This window comes from Mesitornis unicolor, unplaced genomic scaffold (genome assembly GCF_000695765.1).
Source record: "Mesitornis unicolor isolate BGI_N332 unplaced genomic scaffold, ASM69576v1 scaffold14366, whole genome shotgun sequence".
Classification (NCBI taxonomy): Eukaryota; Metazoa; Chordata; class Aves; order Mesitornithiformes; family Mesitornithidae; genus Mesitornis; species Mesitornis unicolor.
This window is the reverse complement of record NW_010193182.1, coordinates 120-26,303: the sequence shown is the minus strand read 5'-3', so window position 1 is coordinate 26,303 and position 26,184 is coordinate 120. Positions and strand designations below refer to the sequence as shown.

The window sequence follows — 26,184 nt, the reverse complement described above, 5'->3', positions numbered from 1 at the left end:
TCTGGTGCTTTCGGGGCTCATGGTTTAAAGCTGCCGGGTTTCCTGGGCTGCAGAGTCCCCGGACTGCGGCTCCTCCAGTCCCTTGGCCGTGCCAGGTCCCGCCATAGGGAGAGCATCTGTGAGCCCTCACGTAATCAAGGCAGAAAGTCAGCGGCGGGGAAGGAAATGGTGATAGCAGAAATCCGGTGTGCTTAAACATCGCCATTCTTACTTTTTCTTGCCCGAAAAAGAATTCGTTGTATGTGGGGGTTTTTGCTCTAAGTCTCCTGAATCTTTTTAAATGCCCAGTGTTCATGAAACGGATCAATCCAAACTCATTTTCAGTCATTCAGTACAGAAGCAAATTTTGTTCCAGAATTCCACGGTAGGCCCATAAAAATGCAGCAAATCATTTTGTATCCTACTCGTGCCTTTGTTGCTTCAGTAATGTTTAAGAAGAGTGAATTGTTAGCATATGTAGTAGCTTAAGGGGAGGTGTACCTTTGTCACTGGGCTAATAAGCTTCCTTTATTGCCTCAGGTGAAACGAAAAGGCTGAAAAGAAAATGATTGAGTTACCCAAAGAGTTTGCAACAGACTGAGAGATGGGACTGCATGACCACAATAAAGGCCAGAATTTTTCTCGTTGTTCTGAATGCTGCAGGCGTCCTCCATGGCACCGGTACCCAACAGAGGGCAGTGATAGCCCACGTACCTTTGAAGCTCTTAATTCTGTCACCGGAGTAGCACAGGCTGCTGTCCAGAATTGCACTCCCGGTCATGGGTTTGTGGAGGTTAATAACAGCAAGAAAGGAGGGTGAAAAAAATGGTTGTGGTTTCAGTACCTGTGGGCGACAGCCAACTTTGAAACCACCTATGCTGTTTAAATTTCACTTTGTTCCTACAAACTGGGGATTGCAAAAGACTCTGGCAAAAATATTTGAGAGAGCACTGAACAGGCTGCCCAGAGAGGTTGTGGAGTCTCCTTGTGTGCAGACACCCAAAGCCCTGGCCGTGTTCCTGTGTGACTGCTCTGGTGATCCTGCTCTGGCAGGGCTTGCACTGGGGGAGCTTTCCAGGTCCCTTCCAACTCCTCATATTCTGGGATTCTGTGTGCTCTTAGAATATCTCCCTGGAGCACATCTGTCTGTTTTCAGTGGGAGTGTGTAGTTTTCATTTAAGTCCTAAGCACTGAGGCAGGGTTGCTGGTGCAAAGTGAGTGTTGTGCTAGACCCCACAGAGAGCTACAGCTTTGCAGCAAACTGAACTGATGTTTGGACTTCCAGAACCCCACTGAGAGGTGTAGCAGTTTTTGTTACCTAAGCTTCAGAGATGGCTAAGAAATCTTTTTCTAGCGGTAAAAAAATGAGAGAGGTTGTAGGGGAAAAAAAATGGCAAGCTGAAATCATTAAAGAGAGAAACCAGGCAAACAGAAATATTTTCAGTTTGCTGAAGGGTGTAAAAATTTTAATTGCAGGGCAGTTTCATTTCAAATGTCTACATTTTCCTCGATTATTTGAGATTTCAATCCCAGCAGTGGGATCTTTCATACACAAAGTGTTCGCGTGTCCCACCTGTGGCCACATCAAAACCTTCTGAGTCAGTGAATCAAACCCCGTTCTTTTATTTGAACTGGTTTGAGTTTGGTGCCACGGAATGATCCAAGGGAAAATGGTTTCCTTCAGCAAAGAAGTAAGAGTTGATCTGTTTTGTTTTAATCTCTTACACTCGCTCATCCTTATCTCTAATCTGAGCCCACAGCTTACAAGTGCTTGAAGGTTTTGCAGAACAACAGGAACTCTTTATAATAAATGATTATTATACTTCAAGATGAAAAGCACTGTATAAATACAGGGTATTATTAAAATGCTGATTAGCCTACATGTATTTCAACTAATAAATTCCCTGTGGCAACTCATGCAGTACAATACACACCTTGGTTTATACCCTTTGACCTGAGGACAATTCCCTTTTTTTCCCCTTTACAATTTTGTCTTTTTTTTTTAAATATTTGCATTGGAATTCCTACTCAAGTCATCCAAGTCTAGAGATGTGAACCTGGAGACTGTAATGAAGGCCCCAGGAGGCTGAAGGGATTCCTGAGCTCATATTTACACCTCTATCCTTCCCCCTAATGTTCCCTAACCCCAGAGTATTTAATGCTTAAGTGAGTTGTCATTAACATTGCACTCACCTGGCTGGTATGTTATTCTCAGCACTAATGACAGCGTAGATTGAGACTTCTCTCCCAGAGCAGTTTGGTTTTTTTCCCAGCTGTTTTCCAACATGCAAATGAATCACACTCCAGAATTTCCTCTCTGTAAAATACCTTCGGTGTCCTGCTATCATGTCTTGAAGGCACATTTTAAACCTGGGCTTGGGAAGTCACTAGGATTTCTGAATTTATGTTCTTAAACCATTAAGTGCACCAGTTAAATAAGCACATACTGCTAAATTAACTTGGATAAATTAACTTGGAACGTGATTAACTTCAGGACAGAGACAAGTGAGACAGTTCACCATCTCATAAAGGTTGGAGTTGTTTTTTTAACTTTATATGGGCCCCTCAGCAGGATCACACGGGTGGTTACAGGACGTGAAAGCATCTTTACTTGTGAGCACAAACCCTTTATATTATTCATTAAAAATACATAGCTGGCTGGTTTTCGCATTGCAGAAAATTGTCCTTTAATTGCAATTGGAAGAAAACTGCCAATTTTCACGCCAGCTACAAATAACAGGAGTCAGAATTAGTTCTATTTGTGGGTGCCTTTGGGTAAGCCCTTTGCTGCCGTTTCTCCATCAAATGAAGCAGTCCATTATGCACCACTCCATGCATGCAGTCCAATGAGTGTTTTGAGGCTGCCCTTGGTGGATGAAGAAACAATTCGAGAAAGAAAACGCACCCTGAGGAGTGCAGTGAGGGTTAATTAGTGTTCACATGCGCTCAAATGCAACCGTGCCCAGCAAATGTGGCAATGCTGTGGCTGTGTTTAGATTGTCCAGAAAGACACACAAGGCTTGGAAGAGCATCCGTGCCTCAAGGCTGCCCAGAACTGAGGATGCTGATCGAATGGAAAGTTCTTGTATCCCAGAAAGACATTTGATATATCCTTGGGGAAGCAATTTCCTGGGATCAGGGGAGGACCTCACTGCAGAACTCACGTGCGCAACGGGCAGGATTTTTGCTTTAGTTATTTCATGGGTTGACCGCTGAACCCATCGCTGCTTCAGAGAACCGAGATGGGTCTTGGTTTAAGTAGTACTTAAAGTTTTAGTAGTTAAAGTTTTAGTAGTTCAAAAAACCAGGGATCTTTACTCCTACCCTGAATAGAGAACCACCCCCTGGGCCCTTTTCTTGTTTTTCCAGTCTCTGTAGCCCATGGAATTGGGAGATCAGTCAGTTATAATGCACTCTCTTACTTCCCACATCCATATAATGTGTTCCCTGACATGTGTCATAGTGAGATTACTGATCTTTGCTTTCTAAAGCAGCTATTAACCACGTAACTATTTTGGGTGCACAAAGGCAGAATTTGCTTCCTGCCTACAAGCACAAGATGCATTAAAGAAATCATTGCCCAGTGAATAAATGCGAGAGAGAAGGTGCTGGGCAAATCCTGGCCGGGAATAACCAAAGACACAACCAAGACTCAGAGCGAGCAAAAGCCTCAGGGATCAGGAAAGAAGGAGGCCTGGGAGTGTTACACCCAAGTAGGAGATGTGGGTGGAGATTTCCAAGCACAATAAAGGAGAGGGAGGAGTTGGACAGAGGACAAAAAGCTTGGATGGGACACAGAAGGAGAGAACAACTGGGGAAAAAACACTCAGGGGCCTCATCACCAGCCAGTGATGCTGGTAAAGCCATTTTTTATTTATGCTAGGTAAAAGGCCTTAGGATTTGGGGGGTTTCAGCATTAATAAATATTGCTGAACTGTATTTACTCAACTATTTAAATGGTATTTCTTCATTTTGGGCGAAGGCAAAACTTTTACAAAGGTTCGGGGTTTCTTTCTCTTTTTTTCAGAGGGGCTTTCAGCAACAGAAATTTGGAATTCTGGACCTTATTAGAGGCAGAAAGAGATTTACTGTGCACTCTGTAGCGAATCTCCACCACCCGTATCTGAACGTGCTGCAACTGTAAGTACCCGTGTGCAGGTGAGAACTGTGACACTGTCCCAGGGTCACGTTTGTGACAAGGCACTCACCGGCCACGTGTTCTCTACCATCTGAGCTTGCAGCCAAACCAAGATGTGTCCTTGACCAATAATCCTTCTTTATAAGAGTACAGGACATTAATGCTAACGTCTTGGCCAGATTTAGTTCCAGTAATTATATCCTGCCTTCCTGAATTCCCTTGCAATTTCAGGTGCGTGTGAGATGCATCATTTCCAGGTCTAAACTATGAGCAATGGCATTTGCATTCAACATCTTGCTCTTTCCCATCTAAAAGTAGTTCCTTTTCAGTGATGGATGAAACAACGTAGGGTTTTTTTGGTTTGGCTTTCTCAAAGTGCTGCCAAGTTGGCCCTCTCTTAATCTTTGTCCAAAGGGCATTTTAAAGGTATTATGTGTTTTGAATTCGTTGTCCTTCTGAGGGTTTTTATTGCTTTAACTGCCATACTGGCTTGTACTGAGTAACTTTAATTAATATTTTGTCTCTACAGTGCATGTTTGTTTCATGGTATTACAGAAGCATCATATAGTGTTATTTAGTAGCACAAATTCTTTTGTAGAACTCCCCGAACCCTCTGATTCCCTAGGAAACTGAGCCTCATGGGAACTGATAACTTGTTCGTAAATGGCTTCAATCTGGGTGATTATCCTGAGGTTCAGCGAAGGGCTGTGATGGTTCCTGAGTCTCACTGCTCAGCTGTTGATCACGAGGAGATCAGGCAGTTGTTTTGAAGCTCCATTTTTCTTATTGCATAAAGAAAGGATAATATGATTTATCAAGCTTTACTGGAAGCATGCACACTTAATCATTTGCTGAGTGTTGCCTATTTTGAGCTCTCTGGACTAAAGGTTCCGCGTCAGCAAGTGCCAAACATGAATCGTAATCTTTGTGTTCCATAATAACTGCTGTTATGATAATGATCAATGTTGTTCATTTATAGGCCAGATTAATATTTCCAGGCATCATACTTTTTGTGAGGTACTCCATTTGCTACTGTCTGAATTGGAGAGGCAGCAGGCAATCAGACAGCCTTAGGTGACCCAAATAAAATGACAGGCAATTTAACCTAAGCACTGATAAATCCCTGATAAACTTGCTGAAACCAGGGCTTTTTTCCATTTGTATTTCCTCTCCTGCCTGCCTAAGGTCGGGCATGACCTCCTTTATGATGATTGACAGGGAGATAGCAGTACTTCGAAAAGAATTCCACCATGTTTCTGAGTCAGAAAGAGGAAAGGTCAGACCTCTTCCTTATTTATTCTACCAGTACCAGGATCCAGTTCTCATTTACCTCCCCATCTTGTGTTACCCAAAGGATAATTGGTGCACAGCCATCAGTGGCCATGAGTGGCCTTCTAATGACATCACCTTAGGATGCAGAGACAAAGAGCATGACATACCAGTTTCTCCTTCCTCTTCATCACTTTCCCTCAGAGCCTTTTACTGCTTCCGCATGCTCCTCTTCACTATTTGATATTTGTATGATTACATTGCTCTTTATATCCAAAGTACAGCATGCCTAGTATTAGGATGTTATTAAGCTATTACCTTGCAAGATGGATGTGTGCCTTCAAAAGCCATTATAATGGCTGTGGTTTTGTTCCTGCTGCTCTTCCTTTAAGGCCAGGTAATCTCTGCACAGATCTTTACAGATAAACATTCTTCAGAGAGATCATTTGCAATTTTCATGGCATTTTTTTATTACATGTTTAAGATATTAATTCAGTCCTATGGGAAGATCCTGGCTGAGCTGACCAGTGGTTTGTTTTCCTCTGGTTAGACACAAAATGAGGCTCATTGAATGGACTGCTTTGCTAAATTTCTTTGACAAATATGCCTCTGAATTGTCTCCGGTGCTGGCAGGAGGAAATGAGCCTTTCCATGATAAAATGTTTCCTTTGTAGACCTTACTAAGCAACACAGAGCACCTGCTAAACTTAACCTGAGCTCTACATCCTTGCTCTCCCACTCCACCTTCTGATCTGTTTCTTCCTTTACGTCCATGAAGAGAAGCACCAGAATGGTTGGAGCAAACAGTGTAGAAGCTCATGCAGTCTTTTACAGCCACATTTTGATCCGTTCAGGTGTAGATAAACAGTTCATTTATTGATGTAAAGCTTTGGGAGATGCTGCAACCTTGCAGGAAGACACATCTTTGAAGAGGAGGAGGGAAGCCTTGGGGAACTATTGCTACAGATAATGTTTAGAACTTATGTCTGCCAGCGTAGTCTCTGGGCAGCTTAATAATAAATACATGCCAGACAGATGATCAGAAAGAAGATAACATGATTTCCTGTGGCACCTGGAATAACAGAATGATGTTCCACCTCAGAATTTACACTGAATATTCATGACAATGTGTCCTAGACAGTTTTTCTCCTGAGGGGTGCTCAGTGCATATTTTGAAGTCTGTGACAGATCAAAGGTAATCTGCTTTTGTTCATCCCAATAGTGAAACCCCCCAATCTGACCCTCTTTGTAGCTCCACTGCTGTGTTTAATCTTTAGTGCACAGATATGTGTAGTATACAGTATTATTTGACAAAGAACTAACCTAGCTGCAGTGGCAAAGCAGGGCACGGGGGATCAAGGAATGTCTTGAACAGAGTTTCACAGGTAATTGCTGCTGATCTATCAAGTCAAAGTCAGTGTTCAGGTTTCTAATGGAATAGAATATAAAGTTGAAGTTTGCTGCCAAAACCTGCTGGAAGACTCCAGTTCAAAATGCCAGGGATAATGATGAAAATCGGGTTATTTTATGTTAAGATGCTTTTCAAAATCAAGTGATACAAAATGCCTTACTTGCATTGTACACCTATCTGTTAGTCCTTGCATGACAAGTGAGTGCATCCTCTAAGAGGAGAGAGAATTTTGGAACAACTATCAGGTAAAGGATACGAGCCCTCACGATGCACATTCACTTCTGGAGGCATATTATAATATAATAATAGTAATAAATATTGCCTGCATGGCAAATGCAAATTACGGGTGTTCTTTTCTGTAGACCTCTTCGTGACAAATGCGTCTAGAAGTGAAAATAATCTCGAGATCTTATCCTCTCATGCTCATGAAGTGAGAAGAAAGTCTGTTATGTTAAGCAATGGGCATTGCAAGGAGCTCATTTGATGAGGCTGAAGGCCAAAATGTATGGGATCTGATGTAGGCAGCACCCCTTGCACACTGCTGGAAGGTATCTGCAGGATTGTTAAATGCACGAAGAATTCTGTCCCCTCTTTGTCTAACACAGGAATAAGTACTGCTCACCTTAAAATATCAGATGAGATCTAGGAATATCTCTTTAAAACATCATTTTTAAATACTGTAGCATGACTACAACCCAGCCTGTCGCAATTAACAGGCGGTATCAAGGCAGTAGTCATCCTCATGCTTACATGGCAGCTTACATCACCGAAGCTTTATACAAACACCAATTAACCCTCTCAACAATGCTGCAAAGTGTCATTATGTCTATTTCAGAGATGAAGCAACACAGAGAGAGAGAGAGGCAGAAAGATTTGCCCAGGATTGCACAGCAAGAGGAGAGAAGAGTTCAAGAGTTTAAGGCTTTCAAGGTGGTATTTCTTTGCCCTTGTTGCGGCAGGCTCTACCTTTGTCGAGTTTTGTATTTATTGCCGTCGTTTTTGTGGTTCTGGTGGGTAGGGCAAGTTGAATATCTTCTCGTTGCAGTTGGTTTTCATTTCGGTTGGAGTTTTTTTTGTTGTTGTTTTATTTGGTTTTGCTGGACAGCAAATCTCCTTGGCAAGCAGGGACCCTCCAGCAAACAGGACGTAGAGTTTGTAGGCTGCTGCCTTTATTTGGGTTTGATGTGGTGCTGGTAGGATAAATTCAAGGAGAAAACATCACTAGGCCAATTTAGCTCCTATTGGTTACAAACCATTCCTGATCTAACTTCTGGAGGTTGCTTGGGGATTTCTGTGGAGGATTTCAGACAGGTCAGACCAGGAATATTTGTGCTGTTCAGATGGACTATTCACTCCACATTACTCATGGTGAGGTACGGGTCGTGGAAGCCACATGGCAGCATTGCTACTCTTTGATTGGCTGGTAAAGCTTTCCCGAGCATGAAAAAAATGAAAAACAAGTGATTAATAACAAATCTTAGTGCTTACTGGCTAACTACGGTGCTTTCCGTGTGAATAAGCACACCCCAAACATCAGAGCAAACAGATCCAGAGCACAGGGACATTCATGGGTCACCCAGATAATCTTCTGCAAGGTTGAATGAATCAAAATTAAGTCATCTATGCAATCCCTACATCAGCCCAGCGCTTTGGATCGCCTTTGGCATCATTTAAAGGTTATAAAATTATCTCTTTTTTTAAAGGCAGGTCTTTTCTTCAGCCGCAGTGCTTCCCTTAGGGTTTACCTGCATTCAGAGGATTATTACAACGCTTTCTAAAGTAGCAGCCTGTGTAGAGCTCTTTGTATGTTTGCTGCAGGGGCATTGGGTCTGTGACTTGGCAATTACCGGCTCAGGCACAGACAGAGCTTTTCTATGACAAGGTGAAGGAATCCTGCAGAGGTTGCTGACGGAAAATGTAGTATTGCACCCGAATTTAACCCAAAAAGCATCCATCTCAAGAGGTATGACAGCTGACACAGCCATTTATGTAATAGCTAGTTTCAGTTACCCATTTGCTAATGATTGTTTTGCCCTTGCGCAGTTTGTTCCCGGTTTCTTCATTCCCCTCCTTCCTAGTTGCCATACTGCAGCGCCTCTTCCTCTTGTTGACATCTGTTCTAGTTCCTAATAGGAAAGCCTGAAGTTACTGGATTGATTAACCCCAGTAAATTGCTACCAAGCATTGCTTTGCCATCTCTCTCCTGGCTACCAAGAGGAGTTGGGATCACCAGGGGAGATCTGCCTGCCTGTTGCCAGAAGACAGGAGCCAGATGTGCTATCTATCACTTGCTCCAGGAGCTTTGGCAACTGCTTGAGGAGATTTGGGCTTCATTTATGATGGAGTTATGGTACCTGTGATTCCAGGATGGTTGCGTCTTGCACGTCCACAGAACAAGAAGCTTTTGGTGATGTTCTCCAACCTCTGTCAGTCCTCATTGCATCAGCACTCCTACAGATACTGCTGCTGAGCTGGAGTAGGATTAAAACAAATACCCACTGGCAATCAGGATTTCACCAGCCTGTGAATCTTTGAAGTTGGCTGAGGGGTTGTCAGGTCCGAACAGGTAGAACAGCATCTGTGAAGGCCTGTGACTAAAGGAACAAGAACAGAGAACAGGAAGAGAAACAAAAAGCAGGTGTTATCCCAGAGGGATGACAGGAGCTGCTACAGACATCTTACTCAGAAAGGTGAGTGAGTGGAAATGAATGCTTGGTCATACTGGAAGCCAGCAGGACTTTGCTACTGAGGCTGCATTTTTAACCCTATGCGCCTCTGGTGGAGGCTGAATGAAGAGCAGGGGTTACATGAGGCCTCTTCATAACAAGAGGTGTAATTAAGGAATATTTAAATGGCTGGTGACTGTCAGAATATGCGTGTGCTCATTGCTGTGATTTCTGGGTTTTGTAAGGATGTGCCAGCCAGCTTCACCTTGCTGGCGATAGAACCAGAGCACGAGGGAGCTCAGCACAAGTTAAGGAGTGTTTACCTGCTTCCTTGAGCAGGTTTGGCAGCCTTTGCAGCAACTGAAGCTGCTTTGACTAGATGCAAACCAGTGCAAAAGGGACACCAAGGTACACCAGTGCCATCCTGATTCTGCAGGCATAGCTCCCTGTGGTTTCGAGATAGAGATCCCCTCAGCCATGGCTCAAAGCATGGCATGAGCAAAGTGATGAATGTTGGGACTCCTAGAAGAAATTATAGTGAACAGAGCTTCAGCACAGAGACTCCAGGAGTCAAGGAAAACATCTGAAAGATCAGAGACAGTTCAGCAACATTTGGGGCAGGATCAAAAGGAGACATTAAGCAATGTTTGAGAGCTCTCCAGGGCAGGGACTGCCTTTGTTCTGCCACTTGCATGGGACTGGACAAGCTGCCAGCACTTCCATAATACCTCTGAGTACTGCTGCTTTCTCTAGTAGGAAAGGAGAACAACAATTCTGTGTTCTGCTTTGAAAAGACAGCAAAGTGGTTCTGACTGGTATGAACTGGGAAAAAACACAGGAGGTAATGCCTGATGCATGCCAGTTCAAGCCCATACGCAGCACAGCCAACCAACAAATGCCAGGAGGAAGCACTGGGAGTTTCCTTTTTTTATAGGTGCCCACAGAAGTTTGTCTGCCTTTGAGTGGGAGGAGGAATAGACTGGCTCATCCAGTGGCCGTGAAGAAAGCGCTGTGAGGGAGTTTCCACAAAACCAGAGGAGACAAGTCACGCTGATTTTGGAGAGAAGAAAACTGAGTTGGAATGCTGTGTCCTGCGCAATAAGAGAAAATGTGGGAAGATGGTTTGACAGAGTAACCTGGAGCATTCCAGGAGAATAAACGCCATTCATGCAGGAAAAAGTGACGTGAGTAAAGCAAGGTTTGCTAACAAATCAAGACTAAACTGTAGATGTACAAAGGCTGCTGAAGGCAGGAGGGCGCAGGATCTGCTCTGTGTCCGCTGCTAGTGGAGGCCAAAGGCCGCTCTCCACAGCTCACAGACTGAACAGCAATGCAGAGAAAGGAGTGGGGGACCTCCAGAAGACACAGGCGAGTTGAGGAATAATAGGAAGCAATGAAACGTGCGTGAGAGGGCACGGTAACGCGAAACAAATGCAGCAAGGGAGAAAGTTAATAACTGAAAGACACTTTGTGTGGTTAGTGGACAGCAAATTACGGTGAAGTCTGCAGGATGGTATGGACACGGGGAGAGCTGCTGGCAGCGGGGGGATTTTGATGTGTCGTTTTGGTTTGCTAATTTGTTTTAGGCCTCTCGGCATAAGCCATTTTCATCCAACTGGGAAAGTCTTAATGAGTGAGTAGCTGAAGTGTCCTCTCCTGTTCCTGTGTAAGCCAAAAAATGTGATTTACGTGATTAGGAAAAGCCTTCTTATCTGGTCAGACTCGCTTCACTGCAATTCAGTGTTCTGACAAGAAGTCCAGACAGTGTGGCACCTCTTGTTTTGGACATTTAAAATGAGATTGGAAAAAAAAAAAACATTAATATTTGAGCTCCAGAGGGCCAGCCAGTCCCAGCAAGAGGGACCAGCTGGAGATCATCATTAAGCTTCTCAGGTTTAATCTCTGTGACCCTTTCACTGAAGCCTGTGACAACAGCAGATGTAATGAAGGGCAGGCACGCTGAATGCTCTGCGTGCTGAACATTGTCTGTGCTGTTCATCTGCTTGGTGTCTAATAACAGCCAAAGCCAGTGTTAGGAGAGAGGTTTGCTCTGTAGAGAGCAAAACTTCATTTCACATGCACCAGATGTAAGGAAATAGTTAAGGATAATAAAAGTTATTGTCTGGCAGTAGATTTCATTAAGTTCCCAAGTCCTTTCCATGAGGAACATGAATTCCCCAAGTAACTCTACATGAAGTAGCTGAGGTCTCTCCTCTCTGCCTGCAGGATACTCTTTGTACCTCTCTTCTGTTGCTCTGCGCTGCTGCTGATACTAAGACAGGCACACATTTGAAGGCAAGCTGTGATTTGCATTTCTGTTTCAGCAATCTACCAAATGGGTGAGAATCGCAGTGCCACCCATGCTGAGTATGCACAGTAATCAAGGCCAGCGCAGAGCTGAGGGTCCAGCGTGGGGTTTGAGCAGTCCCTTTAATGTCACAGCAACAGAAAAGCTTAAAAGCAAAATGGCAAGATTCCTTTCTTTTGTGTACCTGTACTGTCTTGGTCAGCTCAAGGGGGTGTGACTCCATTAATACTCCTTCCCTCCACTGCAGCACTATGAGCACTAATAACCATTTTCTGCCCCACTGAAAATAATTATAGCATAGCCTTTTTTGCAACCCTAAAGAAATTTCTCATGAGTGTTATCTCCATAATCTGTTTCTGTATTTTGAAACCAGCACCAACTTACTTTTTAACCAGCAAAAGGGTTCTCTTCCCCTCTGCTCCCAGCTCAGGGTACAGGATGACAAATGAGCAAGTGCGGACAGAAATGGTGTCTTGCTTGAGGGACAGCGTTGTCTGCATATCCAGTTCTTCTCCATTTCCTGCAGGAAAAATTCATGGCTGGCTCAGAAGGGATTGTTCTGATGTGTTGCCAGAGAGTCTCTACACCGAGGCCTGCAGCCATCATGAAGCAACAGAATTTGTCTTGTGAATGTTCATTGTGCAATAATTTCATTGTCAAGAACTTATTGTTGCCATTTTCTATTGCACAATATAAAATGAAGAGAGAAAGAAGGGCGGGGGACAGATAAATGGACGTGACAGAACTGGGTTTTCAGTGTTCTGATTTGGAGCTCTAAACTTCATCCCTATCCGGAGCGTTAAGATTTCCTTATAACAAGCTTCTTGCAAAACCACTGCAGAGCTGCTTTCCAGCTGAGCAGATGTCAGTACTAATGATGCAAGCAACCTGAGGTGCTTTAGCAGTCCCAGAATCTACTTCTGCATTACTTATGCAAGGAGTGTTACAAAAATCCAGGGTGTTCTGATTTAAATTGAGTTTCATCGTTGATTTAGACTATTCGAGTCCCAACATCTGAAGAGTTTAACTCCTAATGGAATATGGCAATGGGAATATGGAATAGCCCACTACATGTGAGCAATAGTCTTGGAGAAGCAGGAAGAAATCCACTGCCACACGTGCCTTTGAGTAGCTGATCATTTCAGATTACATTGAGGTATGCAATTCCTCAAGCACTCCTGTGGAAACCTTAATGGCTCCAATTACCAGTGATCATGCAAGCTTCCGGAAACCATGAAAAGGAGGCAGAAAGATAATTCCTTGATGGGAAAGTTCAGAGCAGGAAGAACCTTACAGGACCCATGGTTACTTCCCTAGGTATTTGTAGCAATTATGGCTAAAAAGCTTAGTCTTAGCAACAAAAAAGAAATGATCACAGCACCAGCACTCAAACTAACTTTAACTGAAGCGTAACCTTAATGTTAACTTGTTTGTCCAGTTCATTCAGTTCCTATTATTCCCTGGATCATGCTTTGAATAACTTCCATGATCTGTTTGTGAAGTCCTGCCCCTTTTGATGTCATCAATGGGATCCATAAAGGCTGGACAGCTCCCAAAGCACCTCAGTTTGCAAAGGAAACTTGAAAGCTTTGGACCAAGACTTGGCTTCTGCTCAAGATAAAGCCCAAGGCTGAGTTTAGTGGCTGCTCCAAGCACTCAGAGGTAGAGTTTCTGCCAAGGTACAGTGGGGTGGTTTGCAATTTGGTCTTAGTTGTTTTGCTGTGTATTCCTGTGTGCGTATGATTGATATGTAGATACAGATACTGATACACATGGTTAAATATTTGTTGGCATGACGCTCGTGTTTCAGTGTTTAGTACCTGTTAGGCTTTCTTATAACCTGCAGCCTCTCCCCAGGCGTTTACCGCAGACGAGACGGGCAACTGGTAACTGGTGCTGTTACGTGTTTTGTTAAATCCCTGGCTGCAATTGCTGTGTTAAATAAATTAGTGGTAGGCTGATCTGGGAAACCAGCGGGGAGAGGATGTTCTGCTGCCTGCGCACGTGTGCGTTTTGAAAGTTTCCCTCTGTTGTTTTGAATTCTCATAGGTTTTTTTGTTTTCATTCTGGCTATTTTAAGAATGCAGGTGCAAACGGTGTGAGCTAAGGAGCCATAGCCTTAAAAGCCAAGTCAATGTCTGAAAGCCGTAGATTGACTCTGAAAGCCATGGCTTGAATGTTTACAGGTGGTTTTTTTTTAGATTCAAAATTATAGCTAGAAAAATTGTGTTTGATAGATTTGATTTAGCATTCCCTTTTGGTAACTGTTATCTTTTATCCTGCTTTTTCTGGCTGATAAAAGGTGTAAGCAGCAGTTCAGAGTACTATGGCTCTGTGTAGGAGAAGCAATTTAATTATATATCCACAATGCAGAAAAAACCAGTATTTCCTTGTAGCAAAATTGGAATTGCTAGAATCTCACTTCAATTCTTCATCACACACGTTTTCTTTTAATTGTTCATGCCCTTTTTTTAGTATTTCGCTTTGCTTGGGCTTCCTGTACGTGTTCAATGGCAAGTGTATCTAAGAAATAGGAAAAATCATTTGTCACATTTAATGATGAAAGTATGAAGGGAGTGCATATGCCTTTGAGTTAACTCTGTATTTTTGTTAAACAATGTCTTAGAAAACACAGACACGGTGTGTTATTGTCTTTGGGGAAGTAACGTGGGATAAACTGGGTTTCCTTGTCAGATAATACCCCTTTGTGGGGTATTTTAAAGCTAATCTGGTATACAGCTTTTGGAGCGCTCTTCACTGTTTAAGGATTGTTCCTAATATTTGACATGAATGGGTACATGGAGAAACTGTCCTAGCAGCTTGTAACTCTAAAATACCATTGCATATGCAGAGTCCTATCCAAAAACCTTTGAAATAACGCCGTGTTTGAAGATGGAAGGGTCTGGTTGAGGATGAAGACGTTGCAGGTCAGGGCACTCATGGGTATCAGCTGATGCCACCACCAAACACTCCCCGGCCCAAAAGCAAAGGCCCTGAGTTTCCATTTCGTTATCACATAGGCAACAATTCTTTACTTATCTGTGTGCCCCTTGGCTCGTCTTCTAACTCTGTTCCTGTATAGCTGAGATTTTTCTTTGGAGTTAAGGTTAGACCAAGGTGTACTCAGTAAACTTCTCTTAATAGCTTAATGGGTCGGGTGATTCACAGAGTGCTGTAATGTTGGAAACTCGGACACTGCAGGACTTAATGTCCCCATCAGTAAGTGGAAGTATGTCAGCATCAGTGCAGTGTGCCAAACTGGAGCTAAAACCTGGGGAGATTTCCTCAGTCTGTGATCGCTAAAACATAGGAGCGTAAATAACATTCACATTTTCATCAGTATGAAGTCTGAAATTATCTGGGGTGGCACAGTGGCTCTTTTACTTACCATGACTAAGGAGATTTGGATTTTGATTTCCAGCTGTGCCACTCTTCTCTGGTGATTTTCAGTTTCTGAGCTTCCTTGTCACTTCTGTGAAATACGGAGAAGGAGATTTTTAGATTCTTGGAAGAAACTATTTATGTGAGAGGTGGCAAAACTTCTGTGAATAGCAGTGATTAATGTCTCTGTGGTCTTCAGAAATAATCCAAGAGCGTTTCATTTCAAGTAATAGCTGCAGTGCTTTATCCGCATCCTAATTTGGTTAATCCCCTCTGTGGTTTCAGTTGAGGTGGTGTTTTCCTCCACTTCTTTTCCTAAATACCTTCTTTCTGCTCATCTGAACTATGAAATACCAATGCTGTTTCATTTTGGAAGTGCCTCTATTTCAGGGCTGGCAGAACTTAATCCTGTTTACCTCCTTCTGCAGAATGAGAGAGCACACAGCAAAATATTAAAACCAGATCCTACTTTGCCCCTTCCATTCACTTGAAAGTTGGATTTATCCTTATTCCTTGGAGTAAGGAATTGCTGCTTCTGAGCTGATCTTTTTTCAGGCCCATAGGCCAGCATAGTTCCCTAGCAATGTACTCACAATAAATGAATTAGGTACTGATCTGTATTAGTGCACGATGACGCAGTGTTTCAGAATTAAATGTTGGTCCTGGGTGTTCTTAGAAAGAAACCTACACACCCCTTTGGCTGCAGACTTCTCAGCACCTCGTGCATTACTCACTTTGACTTTGCATACGCACACTCATGGAGAAGTCACAGCGTGAGTGTGTGGAGTCCCTCAGGTTACTGCGGCAGCAGCACGCAGAACGTTTGACCTCTTTGCTGCTTCCTGCTGTCCGGACTCTGGAAAAACCAATGAGTGGCAGCTCAGCTCTCAGCTCTTTCCAGCTTTTCCTTATAACAAATTCATTGGCACCGTGTTTGAACGAGTCCATAGATCGGTCTTGGTCTTTCTAACAGGCTGATAAGACTTTTTTTTTTTCTTTTTTATTGACCAGAAACAGACTTAGAGGATGGAGCAGGAAGTGGCAAGAGAAGAAGAAGAGAAGAAAGAAGGCTTGATTGAGTTTTATGATTCCTTCAAGGACATGTTTGAGTTCTTCTGCAAGAACACAACGATCCACGGCACCATCCGCCTCGTATGCTCAGACAGCAATAGGATGAAAACAGCTTTTTGGACACTGCTTTTACTTGCCAGCTTTGGCATGTTGTACTGGCAATTTGCACTGATGTTCAGCCAGTACTGGGCCTACCCTGTTGTCCTGACCATGTCAATGCATTCAGAGCCCAAGATGTTTCCAGCAATTACCATCTGCAATCTGGACCCATACAGGTAACTCGTGCTTTCTCCTCGGCTGTAGTCATGTCTACGTGGTCACAATGGTTCAGCAAGGGTCAGCAACCTCATGCCTGTAGCCTGGAGGAGGCTGAAGGTAGAGGGAGGTCCCTCTGCCTCACCGAGGTGGAAAGGGACTGGTGTTATTTCTAAACTGGTTTTAAGACAACATCTTGTTGAGAATTGTGCAACAGCATGTAGCAGTTTATTTCATGCACTGAGTCAGGATAGAGGGAACTCTGCCTTGGGACTTGGTTCAAGCTGCTAACTGATTTTCTGCTCTGATAAAAACAGTCTTTCCCTGAAAAACATGGCTACGGTGTGCACTCATTCCTAATTAAACTGCCAGTCTCTGGAATGCTGCATGCTGGAGCTGGTTTGGCTTGGTTTTTCATACTGCAGAATGGCTCTAAGGAAACAATATCACCTCTGGGGAAGTCTGCATGGCTCTGCCTGTCAAACAAGGCTCACACTGTAGTGGCAAGTTATCAAGATTGCATCATGAAGGAATTACATCATTTCCTCCGAATATTTCTCTAACTGGCTGACAGGAAGGCCAGTTTGTGCACAACAGCTTCAAGTTCTGAGGTTTTCGGTGGAGGACCCAGCAACTGGAAGTTCAGCTCCTAATAAATTAATTTATTTAAGCTATGCTAAGCCATGATTGCTGGTTTTTCTCACGCAGACACCAAGGTCTGCAGAGACCAGGAGAGCAACCTTTCCATAGGTACTATGAGAATACGTAAAATAAAGTGCTTTTGCCTAATAGAAATGTGGGTATTCAGCTAATATTTCTGTTCCTTGCAGATTTGAACTGGTTAGCAAACATTTGGTTCAACTGGATCACATGGCAGAGGAATCAATCGCTTTTTTGTATGGCATCAACACATCAGCCAGCTTATTGCACATGAACGAGCAAAACTTCCACGTAAAAGACTTGTCGAGCACGGGCAACCTCAGCAGATCCAGCTTCAAGCTGAGCCAAAACTTCTCACTCCAGAGAATGCCCGACCACAACAACAGCTCAGGGAAGAGGCCTTCCAGCGTGGGCTTCAAGCTGGTGAGCACGTGTCCTCTTTGATTTTAACTTGACAACAGACACAAGCAGTGAGGACTGAGTGCTCCCTAAGGGATGGGGGCAGAGGGGGATGCTGCCAGCAGGCCAAGTTGGGGTCCCATCCCATGGTACCTGAGCAAGCAAGCAGGGAAAGCCCAGAGGTGGCAGCCAGGTCCAGTGAAAAGTCCATAATGCAAGCTCATGGTGATGAAGCAGGTTTTAGACCAGTCCATGAAATGATCCCACTGTGATGCAGGAGGAAAGCAACAGCCACACAAAACAGACCTAAAGGCCCAAGGCTGAGCTTAAATGAGCTCCTGGGCCCATGGGCAGAGGGTGTGGGTAGAGATCCCAGGTGAGGCTGCTCAAGGCCATTAAGGATTGATAGAGCACTCAGAGCCCTGACACAGCTGTCACAAGGTGCATTCAAAAAAATGAGGGAAAAATTAGAACGTTTCAGTTGTGTGTAATGACAGCTTGGAGGATGTTTCAGGAGAATCTATTCCTGCCTCTAACAGCTTGTGCCAATTGCTAGGATCCTTGTGGAGTAGAACAATAACAATGTCAGTGATCTTACGGAGCCCACCTGCCCTTCTGGCAGTGACAAATTAATTAGAGAATGGTAGCAGCAGGCTATGGGAATCATTGTACCCCTTGATAAAGATATACAAAATATTTAGACTTGGAAAATGAGCCAAGAAACCACAGAGAAACAACATGCGAGGATTCCCTCAGTGTCTAAAAGCTGTGGTACTGGGGGCACGAGAAATGTTGCAGATAAGAGATGGCAATAACGAATCAAGAGGATGAATACAATGAATGTACTCTTGTGACTTTGGAGAAGAATGCAAACGCTTCAGAGTCTCCATATCAAAACCAGGGTTAGCTTAGATCTAAGAGCAGAAGCTGTGAGAGAGAGATTGATGTGGCTTGAAAGGCCAGCAGTTTTTGACTGATTCATACCGTCCTGCCCTGTCCTGAAGTCCTTCACCAGTCGCACTTTCACCAGAGTCTGAGTGTTCACCCATCTAAGGCCTGAGTAAGAACAGAGCAAGCGTCTCAGGACTTGGTTCATGATTCATGGGTTGTAGAGGATTCCCACCAGGCCTGTCCTTCCTTCTCCCAAGGTTTGCTTGGCTGCAAACCTTGGGCTGTTGTGTCCTGGCTGCTCTGAATGGCTCCGTCTCTTCTTGTCTTCTAGTGCAATGCCACAGGTGGGAATTGCTTCTACAAGACCTACTCATCTGGCATGGGTGCGATTCTTGAGTGGTACAGGTTTCACTACATGAATATCATGTCCCAGCTACCAGTCATAATCAACATTTCTGACCATGAGGAGCAAATAGAAGATATGGTTTACTCCTGTCAGTACGATGGGGAGCCTTGCAGACCCAGGTACGTTACTTCTTGGAATGTGGGGGTTGACTTGGCCAGGGAAGTTCAGTACAATCAAAAGTGGTATAATTTTGAAGAGAACAATGAAAGAGAGAATCTGTTTCTCCTATTGATTAAAGCAGGGAAAAAATTGGTCTACCTGGCAGAAGGAAAATGGAGTCAGAACTCTAAATTTGGCTCCTGTGTTTGCCACTCTGGCTGTAACCTTGCAGTGAATCCCGTGCACCTGGATGTTTCCTTGTCTCCAGTGAGTTCACAGCTCTTTCCCATAGGCACTCCTGTACATACACACACACATGCACAAAACACAACCTACACAGAAGTAAAGATATTGCTGCACTCATAAGCAAAACCCATCAAAATCTCTCTTGATTTCAGTGACTACGATCACTTTCACCACCCGGTCTTTGGAAGCTGCTATACTTTTAACAGCAAGGGAACAGACTCCTTTTGGACAGCTACAAAACCAGGAATCCCTTATGGTATGTTATTTGGCAGAGGGTGGGAAGAAGAGCCAAGGTTAATATGATTTTAATGTATTAAATATATCTTCTCTACATGACTTACTGACATAGAGCCCTCTCTATGGCACAAATCCTATACTGTATTTGCTTGCACATCTATGTGCCAGCCATATCAGCCATATCTTAACTTACAGCAAGCAGAATATTATTTTCATTTTTAAGAATGAATTTAAGAATATTATTACAGTTTTTGAATAGGCTGGTACAATTGTGACCTGACCTAAGGTCTCTAAGGAAAAGAATGGCTCTTCTGTGAGCTAAGACAGCAATTTGATCAGTGCTGAGAATTCAAGACATAGTGGTGTTCCTCTTGTGGCCCAAAATAAGTTGTTATATGCTTCCCTTTTCTTTGGTTTCCAGGACTTTCCCTTATCCTGAAAGCAGAGCAGAAGGATCACATCCCACTCTTGTCTACGGTAGCAGGTGTGAAAGTGATGATACACAACCACAACCAGACGCCGTTCCTCGAGCACGAAGGCTTTGACATCAGACCAGGCATTGCAACGACCATCGGCATTCAGCAGGTCAGCCGCTTGCTCAAGAGCGTTGTTTCTTCTCCTTTGGATTGCAAGAAGTTGTGAGGACCTGAATGTTGGGACTGACTCACACAGTGGACTTGTGGGACTCTTGTGTTCACTTCGTGACTGTGCCTGTATATTTATGCAAGCCACTTTTCTCTCTCCGCTGTGTTTGGGTTCCCAGGGGTCAAACAAAGTTATTCCAAATTATTCCTTTTGGTCTTCAATACATTGGGGCCTGATTTGTTTTACACTGAGGCTCTTAAGCTTCTTACATCCTATTCCAGCTCTACACAGGAGGCTGCATGTGTATATTAGGATGAGAACAAACATGCAGAAGTGATTTAGTTATTTTGCCACGATGAGTTCCTGCTTGTCAGCTGAACCACAGTGACTGACCACATGCACTCTCCTACCTTTGCCCTGTTACTATATATGTTTTATTAGCCAGGTATAGCTCAGCTGGTCACATATATTACTACACTTCCTGTCCTTTATATGGTGCTCCATCCAGTTAAGTTTAGATAGTGATGGTCAAATTAAAGCTCCTAATCACTCAGGCCTCTTTTCTGTGTCCACAGGATGAGGTGAATCGCCTAGGTGGCAATTATGGGAAATGCACGACTAATGGCAATGATGTGAACGTTAAACTCCTTTACAACAACTCCTACACCCTGCAGGTATTGTCAGAGTGGCTGGCTGAGGCTTCAGCCTATTCAGAGAGGCTGAACTGCAAACAAGTCCTATGTTACTCTCCAGAGAGACTTGCAGATCAGCAGGTTCGTTGCTGGAGATAACAGAGAGATTCATGCCCCTCTGAAAAGAAGTTCACAGCCAGGGAGTTACAACTTGAAATGTGTTTTAGTGAATGGGGGATACTCAGCCCCAGAGTATCAACACAAGAGAGATCAGACAGTGAGCCAGCCCAGGCCGCTGGCCTGTTCTAGCAGCACATTCATGGGCTACCAGGTCTGTATTTGTGTAAGCAGTTGCTCCTGGCTCTGCATGTTGAGGCTGTTTAACTGAGATGTTACCGGGCATAACGAAAAAGGGAGCTGGGGAAAACTCTGTCTCAGTGAGTTCAATACAGTTTTCAGAGGTAAAGATAAGGAATAAAAGGTGAAAACCTTTTGCATCGTCATGCTCTAGTAATGGTTGATGTGTACAAAATCTGTGTCTCCCAGTGGCTGCATTGGTACAGACTGAAGATTTGGGCACCGGAGAATTTCTGGCTTATCCAATCTTTTCTGCCTTCTTTACCTTCCAGGCTTGTTTTTTCAGCACATAATGGTCCGAAAATGTGGCTGTGGCTATTACTACTACCCACTGCCTCCTGGTGCTGAATACTGCGACTACAATAAGCAGCCTGCATGGGGTAAGAGCAGAAGACTGCTGTCTTGTCCTTGTCAGAAGGGAAAACCTTCTACAATGCTCACTGGTTACGTGGCTCCTTGGATTACTGATTACTTAGTGCATAAAAATAATCTTGATGCTATCAAGCATCTCTTTGTTAAGGACATTAATATAGAGCCAATCTCTTTCACGTTACCAATATTGGTAGCTGTGCTGCTGTAAGACAAAGCTTTGAATAACTTCTCTTGGTTTTCTGGTGAGGGCAGAGGTTTTGGTACCCTTCCATTATTTTCTGAGGAAGTGTCTGAGTGTGTTCCTCTCACCTCTTTCACCAGGTCACTGCTTTTACCAGCTCTACAGCAGGCTCAGAAACCATCACCTGAATTGTTTCGACCAGTGCCCCAAGCCTTGCCGGTAGGTCACAAAAGTAGAGCGCAATGCCAGCTCGCAGAGGAAAATTACGCCAGTGGAAATGTAGGCAACTTAGTGGAAAATCGATGGACCAACTGGCTGACTGAATTTTGGCATTTTCTGAACCAGAAAGAGTCATATGCCAAGAGTCTTAGTGATTGTAATCTCCATTTTTATCTTGCAGGGAATCACTGTACAAGGTGTCTGCTGGGACGGCTAAATGGCCATCAACCAAGTCTCAGGTAGTCTGTACGGACAACTGCTGCGTTTAGAGGGGACACTGGATTTGTTGTGGTGCTTGGGGCATTAAAGTCAGGGCTGAAAACAATGACTCAGGCACTGGAAATGGCAAATAAAGCACACAGGTCCAAAACCTGGGCGCAAGGGACTGAGCCTGTAGTTAAGATGCCAGACTAGGACACCAGAGAGGTACATTCAGTTCCAGTTGCAACCCAAACTTTGTCGTGACCTTAAGCAATTCACCTCCCTGCCTTTGTTCCCACCTACAAAGTGGCATTAATGACTTGCTGCTTCCAGTGGGTGTTGTGGTGTAACAACTCACTTGCTACAACTCACTTACTACAGCTTGTGAGGTGCCGCAGGGCTGCAGGGGAAACTCCGTGAGTCAATAGTTGACCTCTTGCCATTTCTCAGGTTCTGATGTCAGTTTGACCAGGTAACTACTTCATGTGAAATAGGTGATAATATAGGTGTAAATACAACCAATACCTTGTGAAAGAGGAAATTATTTGGTGGGCTTGCCATTAAAGGCAGAATTTAAGAACCAGAGTACTATACACACTTAAAATACCAGTGTGTGTTTTCTTACTATTCTGGCAGATACAGATGCATTCTCTTTAACTATTTGCAATAGCCATTTTATAGCTTATGAAATCTACATTTCCAAAATATTAAGCATGCAGAAACTCAGAAGGCAGGATTGCCAATATAATCTGCTAACCAACATGTACTCTGCTGCAGGACTGGGTCCGCCAAGCTCTAAGGCATCAGAACGGATATAACTCTACCAGCAACAGGTTGGTCACTGCGAGAATCACAGAATATCAGGAGTTGGGAGGGACCTCAAAAGCTCCCCCAGTGCAACCCCTGCCACAGCAGGATCACCAGAGCAGTCACACAGGAACACGGCCAGGGCTTTGGGTGTCTCCACACAAGGAGACTCCACAACCTCTCTGGGCAGCCTGGGCCATGCTCCATAACCCTCACACTCACAAACTTTGGCCTCATCTTCAGCTTGAACCTCCTGTGCTCCAGCTTGGGACCATTGCCCCTTGTCCTGGCATTGGCCATCCCAGAGCAGAGCCTGGCTCCTTCCTCCTGACACTCGCCCTTGCCAAATTGATAACTATTAATGAAGAGAAGGTAGTCCTGTTAAAACTATGGGTTAACTCTTCATCCTTGCAGAAGTTGTAGATGTTAGACTGGAAAGGGAGGACAAGAGAAAAATGTACGGTGTTACCTAATAAATGTCCAGTGTTATCCCTCACAACACTGCAAGACAGTCACATCTGTAACCTCTTCCCAAGACTGTGTTAAACACCTTGGGAAGAAAGCTTGAGCAAGTGGTGAAACCTGTTGCTAAGAAATCAGTGTGTCAAATGGAGAGCAGAATGCCAGTGGTCTGACACGTGGACATCACAGAATCCCAGAATCCCAGACCGTCAGGGATTGGAATGGACCTCCAAAGCTCATCCAGTCCAATCCCCCTGCCGGAGCAGGAACACCCAGATGAGGTTACACAGGAAGGCGTCCAGGCGGGTTTTGAATGTCTGCAGAGAAGGAGACTCCACAACCTCTCTGGGCAGCCTGGGCCAGGGCTCTGTCACCCTCACTGAGAAGTTTCTTCTCCAATTGAAGTGGAACCTCCTGTGTTCCAGTTTGTGTCTGTTACCCCTTGTCCTATCGTTGTTTGTCACCGAGAAGAGCCTGGCTCCATCCTCGTGACACTCACCCTTTAAATATTTATAAACATGAATGAGGTCTCCCCTCAGTCTCCTCTTCTGCAAACTAAAGAGCCCCAGCTCCCTCAGCCGCTCCTCAGAAGGGAGATGCTCCACTCCCTCCATCATCTTTGTAGCCCTGCGCTGGACTCTCTCCAGCAGTTCCTGTCCTTCTTGAACTGAGGGGCCCAGAACTGGATGCAATATTCCAGATGTGGTCTCACCAGGGCAGAGTAGAGGGGGAGGAGAACCTCTCTGCCCTACAACCACCCCCCTCCTGATACACCCCAGGATGGCGTTGGCCTTCTTGGCCACAAGGGCACAGTGCTGGCTCATGGTCATCCTGCTGTCATGGACATCCCTCATTGCTAACTGCTTCCTTTCTCCAATACAGGAAGGACATTGCCAAGGTGACAATCTTCTACCAGCAACTGAACTACCAGTCGGTGAACGAGTCCCCTTTGCTCTCAGTAGGTTGCACGACACCAGCTCAGAGCGTTGTTACCCATCATTAGTTACGGTGTGCTGTGTATGGTTGGAGGGAGGATTATTTCCAGCCCCCAAGGTGGGATGGGGTTGTTCTTCTTAAGGAAGAGCCTTGAAAACGTCACGTTTCACATAGTCACACAAAACTCCTCCCCAGATGGCAGGCAGCTGGCTGACTTGCTGGCACTATGCAGTGATTTCGTGTTCCCAGAGCTCTGCTGTGTTTGATAAACTCAACCCTTTGATTCTGTCCACAGGAGAACCTGCTGCTGTCCAGCATGGGAAGCCAGTGGAGCCTCTGGTTCGGATCCTCGGTGTTGTCTGTAGTTGAAATGTTTGAGCTGCTGATAGACACAGTGGTCTTGTCTCTCCTCTTCTGCTACCAAAGGTTCAGGGCAAAGACTCTGAAAGTAGCTCACACTCCCACCATCCCCAGCGTGAGCTTGAGCCTCGAAAACTACCGGGTTGTGCAAGAAGAAGCTGGCAAAGGCGATGATTCTGCTCGCACTCACCTGTCTGGAGTGACCATTGCCATGGACAACAGCGATCTGCATCTTCACCCCCTCTCCAGCAAGGTGGGGAGGCCAGAGCTGTGCCCAGACGTGGTGCTCAATGGATATAGACACACGAAGGACAGCGCTGTGGAAGAGGAACCGAACAGCTGAGGAGGTGTTTGTGTGCACACAGTGGGAGGCTTGAAACTCCCCTGGAAATGCTGGGGTGCTGTTCTGGGCCCACGATCTGAGCACCTGAACACCACGCTGCCGAGCCGGGCCGTCCTCCTCCAGCGATTACAGCTTCATCTTTAAACCACCTGCGTGTGCTGGGTGCAGGCCTCACACCACGTTTGTTGTTCCTAATGAGTATCTGGGAAGGGGAGAACTGCGCTGCTGCAGTCCTCGAGTCCCCATAAAAGCTTATTTATGGCTTTTAACCTTTAAACCCTGGTGAGGAAACCAGCCCGTGGCTTCAGACAGGCCCATCTACATTTCACAGAGGCAGAGGAAAGGCAGCCTGGCTGCCAATGGCAGGAAATGGAGCGGAGGGGAAGGAGCACACGTTGTCCAGAGGGTGACAGCGCTGTGACAACGAGAGGTGGCTCCCACTGCAGCTTCCCTTCCACGGCACCGCTCTGTCCTGAGCCTCACGGGTGCGTTCTGAGGGCAATGCACAGGATGCTGCTGCTGCTGAGATGCTTCTGGACTTACCCCAGGTTATTTCAAACGAGATTTACTCTCGTAGAGGAGAGCAAAGACCAGAAGTGGGGGTGATAACTTTGTAATGTCACAGACGAAGCATCTGACTTCTTTCGAGGATTAAAACAACGCTGCGTTTTTGTTGCAGTCCGTTTGTAAATAGAGATGGTTTGATGTTAATATTTGACAGTAACTTATGTGTACATAAAATAACACGTTTATTTTTGACGATGGTGTTTGCACAGGAGCATTTTACTCTGCTGTTGTCTTGTTTACCCCTTCCTGTAGAAAACCAGACTTGACAAGGAATAAACGAGCTTTGTTTTGTAACTTTTTAAAATAATAACGTGCTCTGAATACAGACTAGGACTGGAGTTTAGTTTGACTTTGCCAAACTGATATGTGGGGGTTTTTACTGCCCAATTCTTACTTCTAAGCGTTGGCTGTGGAAAAGTCTTTTTTCAAAATGCCCAGACCTTACCTGCAGAAGCCAAAATGCATGGTGCTACTTCATGAAAAGAGTTCTGGTTCCCCCAAGAAGCAGCTGCTCTCCTGCAAGCCCATCACCCCACAAATCCCCCACCCTACAGCCATAGGAGAAATCACATTGCAGCCCTTTCCCTGCAGGCACGTCCCCCTCGGCAGCTCCGTGCTCACCTCTGAGCATCTCCCCTTGGGCCCCGGGGGTTGTGGAAGCCACGTCCTGGTTTCTGCTCCAGGAGGAGTTTGGAGCAGCAGCACCTTGTTGGAAGGGCTGGGGTGTCTTGAGCTGCTGTGTGTCA

At 44.8% G+C, this 26,184-nt stretch overlaps 2 protein-coding genes across 2 annotated transcripts in view; one reads left to right on the top strand and one right to left on the bottom strand.

The window, feature by feature from the left end:
* The window catches only part of UBE2J2 (ubiquitin-conjugating enzyme E2, J2), a 9,354-nt gene extending 5,285 nt beyond the window's left edge, over positions 1–4,069 (bottom strand). The window contains exon 1 of the mRNA XM_010187376.1: positions 4,043–4,069. The gene's annotated coding sequence lies outside the window, so the exon portion shown is untranslated. The remainder of the gene's footprint in view (positions 1–4,042) is intronic.
* A 12,109-nt stretch (positions 4,070–16,178) lies between these two features.
* Positions 16,179–24,871, top strand: LOC104542911 (amiloride-sensitive sodium channel subunit alpha-like). Its single transcript, XM_010187378.1, has 13 exons — positions 16,179–16,498; positions 17,309–17,561; positions 18,760–18,953; positions 19,332–19,435; positions 19,838–20,001; positions 20,577–20,675; positions 20,965–20,974; positions 21,263–21,370; positions 21,684–21,762; positions 21,944–22,001; positions 22,741–22,796; positions 24,115–24,190; positions 24,464–24,871. The coding sequence occupies exons 1-13, from the start codon at positions 16,179–16,181 to the stop codon at positions 24,869–24,871; spliced, it is 1,929 nt and encodes a 642-aa protein (XP_010185680.1).
* The last annotated feature ends 1,313 nt before the right edge of the window (positions 24,872–26,184 follow it).

Excerpts from the sequence above, each read along its gene's own strand:
- LOC104542911 (XM_010187378.1), top strand. The coding sequence starts at position 16,179 with ATGGAGCAGGAAGTGGCAAGAGAAGAAGAAGAGAAGAAAGAAGGCTTG. Across the intron at positions 18,954-19,331 it reads GGGGAGCCTTGCAGACCCAG|TGACTACGATCACTTTCACC; the intron begins GTACGTTACTTC and ends TCTTGATTTCAG. Across the intron at positions 22,002-22,740 it reads GGCCATCAACCAAGTCTCAG|GACTGGGTCCGCCAAGCTCT; the intron begins GTAGTCTGTACG and ends ACTCTGCTGCAG.